This window comes from Schistocerca nitens, chromosome 11, assembly GCF_023898315.1.
Source record: "Schistocerca nitens isolate TAMUIC-IGC-003100 chromosome 11, iqSchNite1.1, whole genome shotgun sequence".
NCBI lineage: Eukaryota > Metazoa > Arthropoda > Insecta > Orthoptera > Acrididae > Schistocerca > Schistocerca nitens.
In genome coordinates, this window is record NC_064624.1 from 127,011,043 (window position 1) to 127,027,484 (window position 16,442).

Sequence of the window (16,442 nt, forward strand, 5' to 3'; positions counted from 1 at the left end):
TGCTGCCCTCTGCCAATGCACCCGACCACCTTTGCCCACTCCTATCCTTTTCACTATTTATTTCCTCACCTCCCTGCTCCACAACCTCCTGACACTGCACCTGTTGGCATTCTAGTCCCTGTACACTCCGCCAGGCAGCATTCCTTTGTTCCCCACCTGTACACTACTATCCCTTCCACCTCCCCCACCACCTCCAGATTACTGCTGCCATCCCACGTGATAGTTGCATTCTGGACCGAGCTGCCGGAGTTGTGTGTGAGGAGTGCTTGGTTGTGTGCATGAATGGTGAGTGTTTCTCTGTTTCTCTTTTGCTAATGAAGCCTGAGACCGAAAGCTTTGTGTGTTTTTTAATTATGCCTATGTGCAACATAACATGTTTTCGTTACAGTAGGCAGCAATCTATCTTTTACTACATTGTTGTCGAAGAAGTAATTTACTTGATGAATATATTTGCATATAGAACTTGCAGTTACAAAATGTAAAAGCTGTTTTTGACAATATTATGAAAACAATAGAATGCTACTCTGTTGAGAAACATCACTATTGTCCCAATGTTGAACAGAATACTCTTCTGATTTAATGTGTTTCTTGATATTAGTTTTCTTGTACTGTCCAATATGAGAATTACAAAATCTGCAGAATATTGATTTTTATCTTTTATGGGCATTCATCTATGTGCAACTCATATTTGACAATGCTACAGGTAGAACCAACAAGGTACTTAGTACAGAAGTAGAACTAAAAATAACTATTTGCACATTAGGGAAAAACTTTTGGTGTGGTTGAAAGAGAATGAGAAGTTCTGTTATCCATCACTATAGTGGACAATGTAAACTGGCAGCCCGCTCACAAGTATGACAAATGAGAATTGCAACTGCCAGAGGTGGAGGGGGGGCGGGGGGGGGGGGGGGGGGGAAGCAGCACGGAAAAACGACCCCGCCGCCCTCTCACAGGGCAGCCAATCCACACCTTGTTCCGAGTTTCTGCAAAAGCAAATTGAAACTGATCATAGGGATCAGTGATCCCTTCAGTTATGTTAGAGTCGTAATCTAACTCCGTGATGAAACAGGTCTATTCTCTCCGCTCATTTGGGAAATGGGAAAACAAAACCTCACACAACACAGAACCCAAAGTACTCTGTAACAGCCACTATGGAGCTGCTCAAAAAGGCTGGCACGGTTGTAAACGAGGTCACTGAGGACCTATTATGTCTAGTGGTATTTGACCCAGCCACAGTTCAAAACCACCACCATCTAAAAGTGCATTTTTAAGTGTCTGCACTATTCAAACTTTTTGAACTTCAGTTAGCAGACAAATGTATGTATTTCTGTGTTCTAAGAAGCTAAGTCCAAATCCTTTGTTGCATTACGTGGTGTGTATCTTATATGGACCATTCAATTACCCGCAACCAGTGTGCCACCAGAGTAACTAGTGCGCTGATACATCTGCATTTTTGTTCACTTTTTATTTTTCAGACATGTTCTTATGGAGATAATCTTTCCAGACTGAGTTTTGTCAGATGATGCATAATACCAGCAACTGAAAACTGGTTACATTTTCCATATTTATATCCAGGAAACAATGCTAATTCAAACTATCTCTGATAAAACAGTTCTCCTGTATACAATCTGCTATGAAACAGCATCTATTAGATAATATTGTTTTCACATTTTGAGGCAGAAGTCACATCTATATTCACATTTATCACAAATACAAATTTTTCAGGCAGCTAATAACGTCCATGCATGACAGTGCACAGCAGCAGTACGTTCCAAAAAACAGTGTGTGCAAATGTGATTTTACAGGTGTTGATCATGGAGATAAGGGATCAAATGTTTGAAATAGCCCCTGCCCTATTGATCATTTGATTACCTAGCGAAAGAACGGGCATACTGCAGTCACACTACAGTACAGGGTCAAAATTTAAACATTACACACCTCCTACAGTCCATGCAAATTGAGCACACCAGTTGGTTATTTTACATTAGGTGCGGTCTAGGGTGGACCTTAGGTGGCTTATAAAAGCACCATTTCTTCATGGACATTTCCTGGGAAAAAAACAGGGTACCAATTGTGGTGGTGGTCACTTCTATAATTTCTATTCATGGCAGATCATTGAAATATGTTCTCAGTATACCTTAAACTTTTTTCACTACCATTATCTGTTAACCAAGATCCAGAGGTTCAAAGTTACCATACCGCTGGGAGTTTTCAATGAATTGCGGTCGATGAGCAAACTATCCAGAAAGAATGTGTTGCTGTTTATATGTGTCAAAGCATATAAATGTTGAATATAATAGAGGGAAACATTCCACGTGGTAAAAATATATCTAAAAACACAGATGATGTGACTTACCGAACGAAAGTGCTGGCAGATCAATAGACACACAAACAAACACAAACGTACACACGAAATTCAAGCTTTCGCAACAAACTGTTGCCTCATCAGGAAAGAGGGAAGGAGAGGGAAAGACGAAAGGATGTGGGTTTTAAGGGAGAGGGTAAGGAGTCATTCCAATTCCGGGAGCGGAAAGACTTACCTTAGGGGGAAGAAGGGGTATACACTCGCACACACGCACACATATCCATCCGCACATACACAGACACAAACAATGTCTGCTTGTGTCTGTGTATGTGCGGATGGATATGTGTGTGTGTGTGCGAGTGTATACCCCTTCTTCCCCCTAAGGTACGTCTTTCCGCTCCCGGGATTGGAATGACTCCTTACCCTCTTCCTTAAAACCCACATCCTTTCGTCTTTCCCTCTCCTTCCCTCTTTCCTGATGAGGCAACAGTTTGTTGCGAAAGCTTGAATTTCGTGTGTACGTTTGTGTTTGTTTGTGTGTCTATCGACCTGCCAGCGCTTTCGTTCGGTAAGTCACATCATCTGTGTTTTTATATCTAAAAACAAAGATGATGTGACTTACCAAATGAAAGTGCTGGCAGGTCGACAGACACACAAACAAACACTAACATACACACAAAATTCAAGCTTTCGCAACAAACTGTTGCCTGCCAGCACTTTCATTTAGTAAGTCACATCATCTTTGTTTTTAGATATATTTTTCCTACGTGGAATGTTTCCCTCTATTATAATCATATAATCTGTGTTTTTAGATATACATATAAATGTTGAAGTATATAAATAATCTGTTAAACTTAACAAACCCATAGAATTCATTTTATAAAAGCAGCACACATGCTGTAGCAGGGAAAAGAAGGAACCTGCTAAAAAATGCTCCTGTCGGAGCACAAAAAAGGCAAATATATTCCTGTTTAAAAGATTAACAGAAAAGTGAGGAACCGACTGCCTCAATCTTCATTCTGCCATCCTTATCAAACATTCTGGTATGCAAACATAATCATGCTTTTTTGTGCTGAAAGGAAGTATCAGAGAGAAAATGACAGTGGAACAGAGAAGACAGTGACAGTGGGAGATACAGAGAGAGGAGATAGTGCCAGTGGGAGAGAAAGAGTGCCAGTGAAAGAGAAAGTGAGACAGATGAAGAGAATAGCAGTGAGAGCCAAGAGAGAGGAGATGTAGACAATGGCAGTAGAAAAGAAACAGAGATGGCGGGCAGTGGATGCAGTGAGAGCAAAAGAGAGAGGAGACTGTGAAAATGAAAAATACAGAGAAGTGGAGACCACATACATATTTGGGAGGGGATGCTGGATCCTCCCAGACCATTAAAAAAAAAAAAAAAGGAGAGAAGAAGAAGAAGAAAAAAACAAGAGACAGCGGGAGACAAACATATACAGACAGTGACAGTGAGAGAGAGAGAGAGAGAGAGAGAGAGAGAGAGAGAGAGAGAGAGATATGCTGAGTACGAAGGTTTAACAACAAACAGAGAGTGGGTAAAGGGATTCAGAATGTCCTGTGTTAAAAATAACACAAATATGTTTGCTTGCCAAAAGTTTTGGTGAGGGAGACAGACTGTGGATTGAGGCAGCTAGTTCCCACTTTTGTGTCATATAATTGTAGAGAAGAGTATATCTGCCATTTTTGAGCTTTAACTAGAAAATTTTTACACTGGTAAATTATGAGACAGAAGTGCTACCTTTAAGTTACCTTCAGCAGGTGAAAGGTCTAATGCTTCTGATACACGCACAAAAAGTAGAAGTAACGCACTACCGGGTTTTTGCAACTATTAGTTCCTCGCAGAATGAATGTTCACTCTGCAGCAGAGTGTGTGTCGGGCCAGGACTCGAACCTGGGGTCTTCACCTTTTGCGGGCGAGCACTCTACCAACTGAACTATCTGACCACGACTCGAGACCCGCTCTCACAGCTCTACATTCACCGGTACCTCATCTCCTACCTTCAGAACTTCACCAAAGTTCTCCTGTGTACCTTGCAAGGCTAGCACTACTGGAAGGATGTACCATATTTACCCAATTGTAAGAAACATTTTTTCTCAAATTCATCACTCAAAAAGTAGACGGTGAAATATTACTGTATCTCATTACTACCTATCAGAACCCCTCGGAGAGCATTAAAGATGAACACCAGTCCAAATTGTCCATTACATACAAAAATAACCACTATATCAGTATACATATAATTCGAAAACGATGCTTTGCTGAAACCATATGTGTAAAAGCCACCGTGTGCATTTTGAATGTGCCAAAAGCATTTAACATTGTTCTTAAGTGAGAAACATAATATAAATGAGAAATTAATACTGAAACTAATCGAAAGAAATGTAACACATGGTCAGGATGTACCAGTAAACCTATCAGTATAAAATTACTACAGCAGATTAAATAGGACATATAAATAAAGCATGTTAATTGAATCTCTGATATATGTTAGCACTAAAATTCAGGCACTAGTTGATTTGTTATAAACAAATTTAGAAATGTAATTGTTACCTGTAATATAATTAGTCAGAAAATGTTACATTAACTCGTAACTAAGTTGAAAATAGGTTCACCTCGTTCAGCACTGAGATTGTAAATTTTTAGCAATGTGTATTTTAGCAATGTGTAGCTCATATTTGGTTTAACTTTTAATTGTGATTTTACATAAAATTGTAATTTTCATTGTAGGTAATTGTTAACAAAAGTATAAATAGAGGTCACGCAGACGCCTTGGGGCACTCGTTTTTTGGCTAGGGTTGCGAGCAAATGTATTGTAGGCTCACTCATTTGTTGATTGTTGTGAACTTCGTTTGATGTCAACTTTGGGTACATGTGATGTAACCGGTACAGTTCACCAGACTCGGACACCAGAGTCCTGGATATATATTGGTATTAAAACTGCACTGCACTTTGGAATTTATTTAGGAGTCTTCCGCAATCCTTTTCATATGCTGCACAGCGACGAGACATGAATCCAGGAATTTTACAAAAACCCGAGAACTAAACACTCTCAATGTTGGTAGAACTGACGTGAAAACAACAGCGCATCGACTGGGCATTTCACTCAAAACATTTGCAACGCGGAGGTGGGAAAATATAAACATCTCAAGGGTCACCTTACATTCGCAGATTGAAATACTGCTGCTAAGGTCATTGTTTCACATTGTGTATTGATTAATATTGGGGCTGTCTTACATTTATAAATGAAACTTTGGCAGTTGCTCACATGCAGATTTATTTTGAAGAATTCAGAAGAGTTTTAAGTGCAGCAGTGACAACAGCGCAGCTGAAAACTAAAACAAATTTGGAGATGGAAGTGACAACTGGGCAGGAAATTTCATCAAGCTATCTACTGCGGGAACATGTAGCACATCATGTTTAAACGGCAGTTTGCCTGACTACATTTGTAGTAAGAATTAAACTGATTTTAAAACTGGAGACATATTCATCAACTGTATACATTTCTGCTGGAGACAGTAAAAGTCTAGATAGGGACCAGTGGTGCACTTACGTGCTCTGTGCAGCAATGTAATCAACACTCACCACGAGGTACGATGGGAATGCAGCCAACGAGAGAGCAGTGGGCAGACAATTTGTTTGAAAGCGAGAGACCCGGCCGAATTACCAAAGTGCGTGACCAGAGTACAGCTAGAATTTTAAGGGACAATTCCCAATACAACACCTTTCTGCTCACAACTATATTTTGACTTTCATTAATGACCGAAGGACACTCACTCCGTTGTTCATCGTGCACATTTGTGCGGCCTTCTTTAAATGCTCTCACCCACTTTCTTACCATTCCATCACTCATAATGTTTCCTCCGTAAACTGCACGGATGGTTGGTTGGTTTGTTGTTTGAGGTTTAAGGGACCAAACAGCAAGGTCATCAGTCCCTTGTTTCAAATATGGTCCATTCCGCTAATGGGACATCTCAGGAAAGTCAGAATAATAAAAGGGAAAAAGCTAAAAACGTAAAAGGGCAGTCATGTTGTCAATGGTAAAAACAAAATGAGGGAAGTCAGCAAGAGAACGAACCCAACACTATGCTGAAGCAGCATAGGCAAGACCAACTGTGACTTAAAAGGTGCAACCGCTAGAATGTAGAAGTACGTATGGGAAAAGGAGACTAACCAATCCTTAAAAAAGGGTAAAAACAGAGTAAAAGGAGAAGAAAAGAGGATCTCGGTCAGGGAGGTGAATTGGGAATCTCTGAACACGGCTTAGAGTGGGAGACACCCAAACACTCACCGCCTTGCCCCAACACCAGAGAGAGATTAAAAACCTTAAAACTGAGAATAAAAACCACTTTCCCAGAGGAAACCGAGAACCAGAGAGACCATCCGGAAATCGTCAGCCAACATCAAAGGTAAAGTGTGGGGGAGTCTGTACTTAGCACGCAGAGCCAAAAAAAGGGGGCATTCAACCAAAATGTGGGCTACTAACTGGAAGGCTCCACAACCACAAAGTGGGGGTGGCTCATCACGCAAAAGAAAACCTTGGGTCAGCCTGGTACGGCCAATGCGGAGACGACACAGTGTGGTCGAGTCCTTTCGGGAGAGGGGAAAGGAAGAACGCCACGGGCCTGGTGTCACCTTAATCGCACGAAGTTTATTAGACAGGGGAGTAGCCTCCAAAGAATTGGCCCGTGACTGTGCGAAGTGGGATTTGATGTGAAGCCGTAAATCCGCTGCAGGAGAGGTTACAGAAAACGGGGGGGGGGGACGGTAAGTGACTTCTCCCCCAGCTAAACGATCAGCGAGCTCATTACCCGGGATACCCACATGGCCAGGGGCCCAAAGGAAGTCAATGGAACAAGCAGCACGGTGAATATCAGCGAGATGGTCACGGGTGGCAGAGACCAAGGGGTGCCACGAAAAACACCGGTCAATAGCAAGAAGGCCACTCATCGAGTCCGTACATAACAAAATGCGGTTGTGTTGGGACTGTTTAATAAAGGTAAGGGCCTGGGAAATTGCCATCAATTTCGCAGTAAACACCCCACATGTAGGTGGCAGCAGATGATTTTCCATTCCAACAGAGGACGTGAAGGCATACCCCACATGATCAGCAGATTTAGAGCCATCAGTGTAAAAAACAACAGCATCCCGAAACTCCCATAAAATTTGGCGGAAAAAGGAACGGAACACCACTGGGGGGGAAACTGCACAGATCTCATGATGAATATCGATTGCTTTTAGGCGTTTAGCACTAAGAAATTTTATAACAGCCCATACTTCACAGAGAGCGGGACTCACGATTATCGGAGGCATCTTAAACACTCGGTACACAATGTAAACAAGGGAGAATCAGACTATAATGTCATCAGTGCGTAGACAACAGATGTAGGTACGAAGTGCTGCGGCCGCGGTGTGGCAAAACGGTTCTTACTTAAAAAACACGCCTCGTATAACTGACCGATAGCCACTCGTACATCTCTTCCCTCCCCACTAACACGGACCAGTGGTATTTCCAGGCCAACAAAACCTAAGAAATGTAACACTGGTGGCCTTTTGAGGATGTTAGAAATGCAATAAACCAAAGCACCCACTCCACTGCAAAAGCATTTTAGAAGATGACACAGCAATACTCCTGGGAGGATTTTAATGAGGATGACACCGTCTGCGGAGGCCTACTTATTTATATCGCATACTGAGCTTCTCCAAATGAGCCATTGCTGCACTTGCTCTAAGAGATTTAGAGAGTCGATGAAAATCTTGACTACTCCCATAGTCGAATAGTTAGTGTTTGTGACTTTGGTGTGGAGAGATGCAGGCTTAATTTTCTCTTCAGATCTTCTGAGGTACAGGTCCACTCAGTCTCACGAGACCAAATGAGGAGATGCTCAAATGAAGAAGCAGTGACATCGTCAGGATTTACCTACATCGGTTCACGAAGTAAGTGTACTAGATTTCTATATTTTTTTTAGAAAAAGTAACATGAAAAGAAAATTGCAGGACATTGTTGATACACTGTTCCACATAACCACCACTCCTTCCAGTGCACATGGTAAACTGTGGTGCAAGCTTCTTTATAGTCTTCTCAAACAAGTCTCATGCCAGCTCCTTCCCCCACTTTAGAACCTCTTCCTGCACCTGCTCATTGGTTGAATGAAAAGATGATAATCTGAAGGCATCAAATTAGCAGAATACGAACATGGTTCAAAACATCCCACTGAATGAGTCCAAGAACTTCTCAGTGACTAATATTGTGCGAGGACAGGTGTTGTCGTGGAACAAACACACTCCTCTAGTTGACATTCACCTCCTTTTGATTTTAATGCTCCTTTTGAGCTTTTTCAGGCCTCACAATATCACTGTGCACCGATGGATTCCACCCGAGGCAGAAATGCAGCCAAAATGGTGTCTTTTCATCGCCAAAACACTTAGGCCATGATTTCTTTGTTCAAAATGGTGGTTTTGAATTTTTTTGGCAGATGGGGAATTTTTGCGATGCCACTATGACGACTGTCCTTTTATGGCATGTAATGGGCCACCCACATTTGATCTCCTGTTACAACAGAGCTCAGAACGTTCCTCACCTTCCAGTCCCAGTCACTCAAGAAACTCACGAGTGCTACTGACCTGATCTTTCTGGTGCTGCTCTATCAGCTGTTTTGGGACCCATCTTGCACACAGTTTGCAGTACCCCAGTCTTTTTCTGAGTGTCCTATATAAGAGAGTTCTGGAAACAGCAGAAATTTTACCCACTGTCAATCGGTGATCTCATCGGTCAAAATGGAAGGTCTACCACTCCTTCTGTTCATCATGAACGTTTGTTGTCTCCACTAGACTTCCTACACCATTTGCACTCATTGTGTTCGTAACACCTTCAATACAAACCATTTTGATGTTTGAAAAAACTTTAGTACATGTTGTTCCTCCTGTGAGTAGGAAGCAGATCACAACATACGGGCCACACCTGGCGGTCTTTCTTACTGACACCTCTCCCGCAACTGGACACTACTGTGCTAGTTTACATACTACCGTGTGCCTGTGATGCTTACTCTGTTGGCCTTCTTGATCGATTTATTAATTTTAGTAACCACTGTTGCTATGATGACATCACGATCACTAATCCCTGTCTACACCGGTGGTTCCCAACCTTTTCTACCTGGCACCCCTCTTTGCAACTCCAGAATGTCTATGTCCCCCCCATGTTTATTTATTGTATTTATTTATTTATTTTTGCTTCTTTAAAAATCTCTATGCTGAACAATAATCTTCAGTCCACACTTTGGTAAGAGAGGGTTATCAAATGTAGAGAAATACAAAACTATAATGTTTCAAATGACTTGGTAGCAAAACTCTTGAACAACACTTTTCAATCTAAAATTTTTTGTGTGGTGGAAAGTCACAACAAAAACCCAGGATATCAATGGGACAGTTGGAACTTTTTTTCTTCAGCAGCTCCTGAATGTTTGGTTTGAAACTAGTTATAGCACATCGAAGGTCACTCTCCACATTCAGACAATTGTAGTGTTTTGCTCTCACAATGGCTAGCTATTGTCAAGGATCCGATCTCACACATAGGTAAGTAAATGGCTACTGTATGAAGGCTTAAAAGGCTTCCTCTGCCACTTCTGGATAAGTAGGAAGTAAACCAGCTGACAATTCTTCCAAGCCCATTTTCTGAAGCTATTCTTTAGCAATCTAGTCACATTTCAACATCCTGCATCTGACCCCCCACGCCCCCCAATAAATATCTCACACCCTCCCAGGCGGAATGCTCCCCAGGTTGGCAACCACTTCTCCACACTGGCACTGTCATTAATGTCAAGCCTATTTGTAGCTACAAGATCCAAAACATTTCCAGTGCATGGGCTGTCGAACAAGTTGCTCGAGACGGATTTTGGAAAACATGTTTGCCAGTATTTTACAAGACTGCCTGTCCATACCACCTGCAAAGAATCTATAGATGTCCTAGTCTATATTTGGTGTCTTAAAGTCACCTCCAACTAACACTGCACGGTATGGGTATTTCCATGCCTTCTCTGCATTATACAGGGTGTATTACAACTAATGACACAAAGGTACTCACCTGAAAGCACAAAATACCTGAAGCAAGAAAGTCCTGCACAATGCAAACCCTAAGAGCCACGAGCCCCTCCTCAACCCTGATGCCAGGTAACAAATCTCCTCCACTACCTTCCCCTGGCAGTAATGACTCGAGGCACTGCTTACATGCCAATCACATGTGCCACTATCATACATCACTCCTCATACTGCCTAGTAGATAGCAGAGAGCCAGTCAGAACAGGCAAAGGCCTAACTTGTGAGTGGTGTTCAATGAAAAGTTTGAACCTGGATGGCCAGATGGGAATCTCAACCACTGTTTTCCAAATTCTGGATCTAGTGTCTCACCACTGCCTTTGTCACTTGAATCTGTCTATAAGGTGCAGGCATCACATGTTGGCATAATAAAGTGTGTATATGGAGTACTACCTAAAGAGGACACTTACCCATCTTTGTGTTCATCCTTTTTCTGGCTTTTCTTGAATACCACCCTCTTCACGCCTACTTGCCGAGGCACAAATGTGGCCTCGTACTTCCGAGAACTCGGTACCGATGACGGGGCACCCGGTGTCTGCAAATGCTGAAGCGACGGAGGCACGGGACCGGATGTAGGTGGATTTCTTGTAGCGGGTGCAGTGCGGAGAACACCAGGGTGTGATGCAACTATTCGCCTCTCCCGGACTCCCGCACGTATCCACTCCTCGTCCGGTAACTGTGGGCCGAACGGCTGAAATTGCAAAAAGATTTTTGTCACATCATATATCCATCCAGTCTGGCATGTGAACCTACATTTAACAGAAAAAACAGCTTTACCAAAGAACGGGACCAAAACAATACAGGCAGAGACGCTTTACATATAGCACCAATGCAAAAAGAAAAACTTTTTAAATGCTGAATTCCTGGCACAATCAAGAGATATTTTACAAAAATAACTGATTTCAATTAAAATCAGCAATCCTGGTTGTGATAAGAAGCAGCAGTAAACTTAAATTTTACGTGTATATAGGTACGAGATCAACTTACATACACAACATCTGCTAATAATGGTTACGCCTATGAAATATCTGATGATGGCATCAAGGAGTTAACATTTTCAAAATTTTCTGTTGGAAATGGTTTCTGTCTCCTTTAATGTGGCAGACCAAAGCACACAATAATGAAGTGACTAATACTGTACTTAGTTGTGGACGAGTTAATCTGGCATGCTCCCCAGGTGCTGCAGATGTGTCTAAATGGAGCCCCTGGAGTTTCCTGACTTGCTATTGTTGTGTTTATGCACCCCCTTCCACCAATCTCTCACTGCTCCAGATGAATTATTTCCATATCTCAATGAATAAAGAAGTTTTGAGTATTTACCATACAACATATGTGCCTCTTTGTGTGTTATCATTTACAAAAAACCTTATTTTGGTATCTTGAACTGTTTATGAAATATGATTACTCTTATGACCACACGATTTGCAATGCGCAGGAACCAACACGGGTGCATCACACACTACCATCCATAAGATATAAAAGTCAATAACTAGATAACTAAATGAGATATCATTCCCCTCTCAACTTTAAATAAAATGTTGACATCTTATCTAAATTTCATACACTACAATGTAAGAGCTAAAATCAACCAAACACAAAATTTATGCAAAGTATTTTTACTTCTGCAAACACTTTAAAATTCCATTCATAGTTTTACTTAATTTGATGAAGCGCAGTAACTATTACGTATAACAAAAAGAAATTCAGTCCTTTATCGAGGGAAGGTATCAGAGTATAAGGTGTGAAAAAATCAAATCTTGTCACCTAATAGTTTTCTTAAAATCTGATAATAAGTATTTATTTGTGCATGGAATGCCACCTCTCAGCACAGGTACCAACATCTGGAGAGCAGTACAACCCATAGCAAAAGCCGCCCTCAGCACAGAATGCAGACAGCACATCTGCAGCAGCAAAAGGGTTAATATTCAACCTGATCCACACTTTATGTTAGCACTGACTGCAATTTATATAATGTTTTATCAGATACGTAAAAACTCATGTTGAAAGTCATGTAAATATACTATTTACTGTTTCGCATGTAACTTGTGAGGGAGTCTCATACACCAATGAAAGCTACTTATATTATGATGCAACACAAATCCATAAACATTATAAAAATGTATTTGTGTGCTTTCCAAATCTCCTACTAAACCAATGGACCAATTTCAACCAAATCTGGTACACATATCCCTTCCTCACAGGTAACGATCGCCGAGAGGGTAAGGAGCACCTACCTATCGCAGTTCAGTAGCAATTACATCATAAACAATGTGATGTGTGAGAAACTGCTACATCATGCATGAAGTTTAAATTTATTACTCATGCACTACTGACTCTATTCACAACACATTTTACAGACAATATCCAAATGTGCGGTTGAATGTACCTACACAAACACATCATTGTATGACACACAGTTCAAGAGATGTTGTTGTTGTTGTGGTCTTCAGTCCTGAGACTGGTTTGATGCAGCTCTCCATGCTACTCTATCCTGTGCAAACTTCATCATCTCCCAGTACCTACTGCAACCTACATCCTTCTGAATCTGCTTAGTATATTCATCTCTTGGTCTCCCTCTACGATTATTACCCTCCACGCTGCCCTCCACTACTAAATTGGTGATCCCCTGATGCCTCAGAAGATGCCCTACCAACCGGTCCCTTCTTCTTGTCAAGCTGCACCACAAACTCCTCCGCAATTCTATTCAGTACCTCCTCATTAGTTATGTGATCTACCTATCTAATCTTCAGCATTCTTCTGTAGCACCACATTTCGAAAGCTTCTATTCTCTTCTTGTCCAAACTATTTATCGTCCATTTTTCACTTGCATACATGGCTACACTACATACAAATACTTTCATATACAACTTCCTGACACTTAAATCTATACTCGATGTTAACAAATTTCTCTTCTTCAGAAACGCTTTCCTTGCCATTGACAGTCTACATTTTATATCCTCTCTACTTCGATCATCATCAGTTATTTTGCTCCCCAAATAGCAAAACTCCTTTATTACTTTAAGTGTCTCATTTTCTAATCTAATTCCTTCAGCATCACCTGACTTAATTCGACTACATTCCATTATCCTCGTTTCGCTTTTGTTGATGTTCATCTTATATCCTCCTTTCAAGACACTGTCCATTCCGTTCAACTGCTCTTCCAAGTCCTTTGCTGTCTCTGACAGAATTACAATGTCATCAACGAACCTCAAAGTTTTTATTTCTTCTCCATGGATTTTAATTCCTACTCGGAATTTTTCTTTTGTTTCCTTCACTGTTTGCTCAATATACAGATTGAACAACACTGGGGAGAGGCTACAACCCTGTCTCACTCCCTTCCCAACCACTGCTTCCCTTTCGTGTCCCTCGACTCTTATAACTGCCATCTGCTTTCTGTACAAGTTGTAAATAGCCTTTCGATCCCTGTATTTTACCCCTGCCACCTTCAGAATTTGAAAGAGAGTATTCCAGATGACATTGTCAAAAGCTTTCTCTAAGTCTACAAATGCTAGAAACGTAGGTTTGCCTTTCCTTAATCTAGCTTCTAAGATAAGTCGTAGGGTGAACATTGCCTCATGTGTTCCAATATTTTTACGGAATCCAAACTGATCTTCCCCAAGGTCGGCTTCCAGTAGTTTTTCCATTCGTCTGCAAAGAATTCGCGTTAGTATTTTGCAGCAGTGACTTATTAAACTGATAGTTCGGTAATTTTCACATTTGTCAACACCTGCTTTCACCTGCTTTCTTTGGAATTGGAATTATTACATTCTTCTTGAAGTCTGAAGGTGTTTCACCTGTCTCATACATCTTGCTCACGAGATGGTAGAGTTTTGCCAGGACTGGCTCTCCCAAGGCTGTCAGTAGTTCTAATGGAATGTTGTCTATTCCTGGGGCCTTGTTTCGACTGAGGTCTTTCAGTTCAGTTCAAGAGATATGACATCATAAACACTGAGATGCATGAAGAAACACCACATCATAATTGAAGTTTTAATACGAGGCTCATTCCGAAAGTAATGCCACCCATTTTTTTTATGGTGACTTTGGATGTCTGCACCAGACGTCACTGGTGTAGTGCTAATGCTTGAATCTTGCTCTTTTATTTGTAGGTGGTTCCGTTGTTCTGCAGTAGTTGGTACCAGCAGAGGAGTATTCAAAATGGAGTCCGATATGGACGCACATATAAAACAGCGATGTGTGACTGAATTCCTCACTACTGAAGAAATTGCACTGACTGAAATCCATTGACACCTGCTAAAGGTGTATGGAGACAATAAAATAGATGTGAGCAATGTGAGGTGATGGGTGGTGAAAAGGGTGTGCACGACAAGCACAGCCCGGTCAAACCTGCACAGCTGTCATCTCTCGCAATGAAGAGCGTCTCGATCAACCCATCTGTGCTGATCAGCAGACAATGACCAGACAACTGTGTGCAAAGCTGAATGTTGGCTGTAACGCTTTGGAAACAATGTTGGAACATCTTGGTTATCTCAAAGTCTGTGCGAAATGGGTCCTGCGGATGCTTACAGGACAACAAAAAAAGTTATCAAATGGAAATTTATCGGGACCTGCTTCCGAACAACATCGTCACTGGAGATGAGGCGTATTATCACGCTACGAGCCCGAATCCAAAAGACAGTCCACAGAATGACGGCATGCAAATTCTCCGTCAAAGAAGAAATTCAAGATACAGCTGTCTGCAGGCAAAGTGGTGTGCAGTCTTCTAGGACAGCCAGGATGTGGCTCTTTTGGGTGTTCTGGAGCCTGGAGAAACTGTCAATTCAGCACGCTACAAGACGACACTGACTAAGTTGAAAGCCCGAATTTCCAGGATAAGGCCAGAGAAGACCAACTTTCACCTGCAACACGGTAACACCAGGCCCCACAGCAGTTTTGTGACCACGCAACTCACTGCAAAATTCGGCTGGACTGTCTTAACACACATCCACTGTACAGGCCCGATTTAGCACCTCCAGACTTCCACATCTTTCGGCCTCTGAAAGATGGGACTACGTGGCGAACATTTTCAAGATTCAAATGCTGCTGCAAAGCTGTAAGGAAGTGGTTAGCCTCAGCAGGTTTCGATTTTTACAAGTGCGGCATGTAGGCTCCGGTTCATTGTTGGCAAAAGTGCATAACAAATGATGGTGACTGTGGAAATATTGCTCTATTTAGCTGTTCTGTTGTAATTTATGTATCTCCTGTAGTTTTCATGAATGAAAATAAGAGGCATTAGTTTCAGAACGACCCTCATACATTTGTTCTATACTAACAAGAGACTCCTACAGCTGTGTCAACTTCAGGAAATCCCTAACAACTTGTGCCATTTTTGACAGCTTTCAACTGTGAAGCACAAATGGCTACAGGTGAAAACATTAGATGTCTATAGAGCTACGAAGATACATGGCCATAGTGAAGTTTAAAACATGGCATTGAAAGAATACAGAGCAGCTGTCCTTACACATTTGTATGTTCTATGTATTTCTTTGTATGACGGTTTCATAATTTCGAGCTGTTTTCACAAATATAATGAAATCAAATTTTTGTGATATCACACTTCAAACCCGTTTACTCTTGGTGCTATTGCTAATAGAAAATTGGTAAAATGAATATCCAGGCAAGTATAAATAGGCAAACAATAATTATTTTATTAATTAAGAAGTAATGTTGGAGTCTTATTAAAGTCACGAACATTTCGAACTGAACTGTAAATATTATATGTTCTGTTATTCTGAGTAATCAGTTTATGTCTACAGATCATTATGTTCATCACACTGTTATTGATCGGAAGTTAAACTGCTTGACTGTAAATTTCTCAAAATTGTATGTTTCATGATATATATGCAAATTTTGATTACTGTGAATGTATAAATACTATGGTTTCTGAAACCATGTAGGAGTCGATTTTTAATCTGCATTCAGTCAATTTTAGCGTCAGTTAACAGTGTACTGTGAAAAGTCGTTTTGATACAGTGTCGAAATGCATATAACCAGTCTTTTTTTACTAGCCAAGGTGTATGAATTAGATATTACATG

General features: G+C 41.2%; 1 protein-coding gene across 3 annotated transcripts in view; it reads right to left on the reverse strand.

Moving 5' to 3' along the window:
- LOC126213221 (RNA-binding protein 48) overlaps positions 1-16,442 on the reverse strand; it is a 100,057-nt gene that overhangs the window by 25,253 nt on the left and 58,362 nt on the right. For all 3 annotated transcript variants that reach the window (XM_049940863.1, XM_049940864.1, XM_049940865.1), the window contains exon 5: positions 10,820-11,100. In XM_049940863.1, the coding sequence (XP_049796820.1) occupies positions 10,820-11,100 (281 nt within the window). The remainder of the gene's footprint in view (positions 1-10,819; positions 11,101-16,442) is intronic.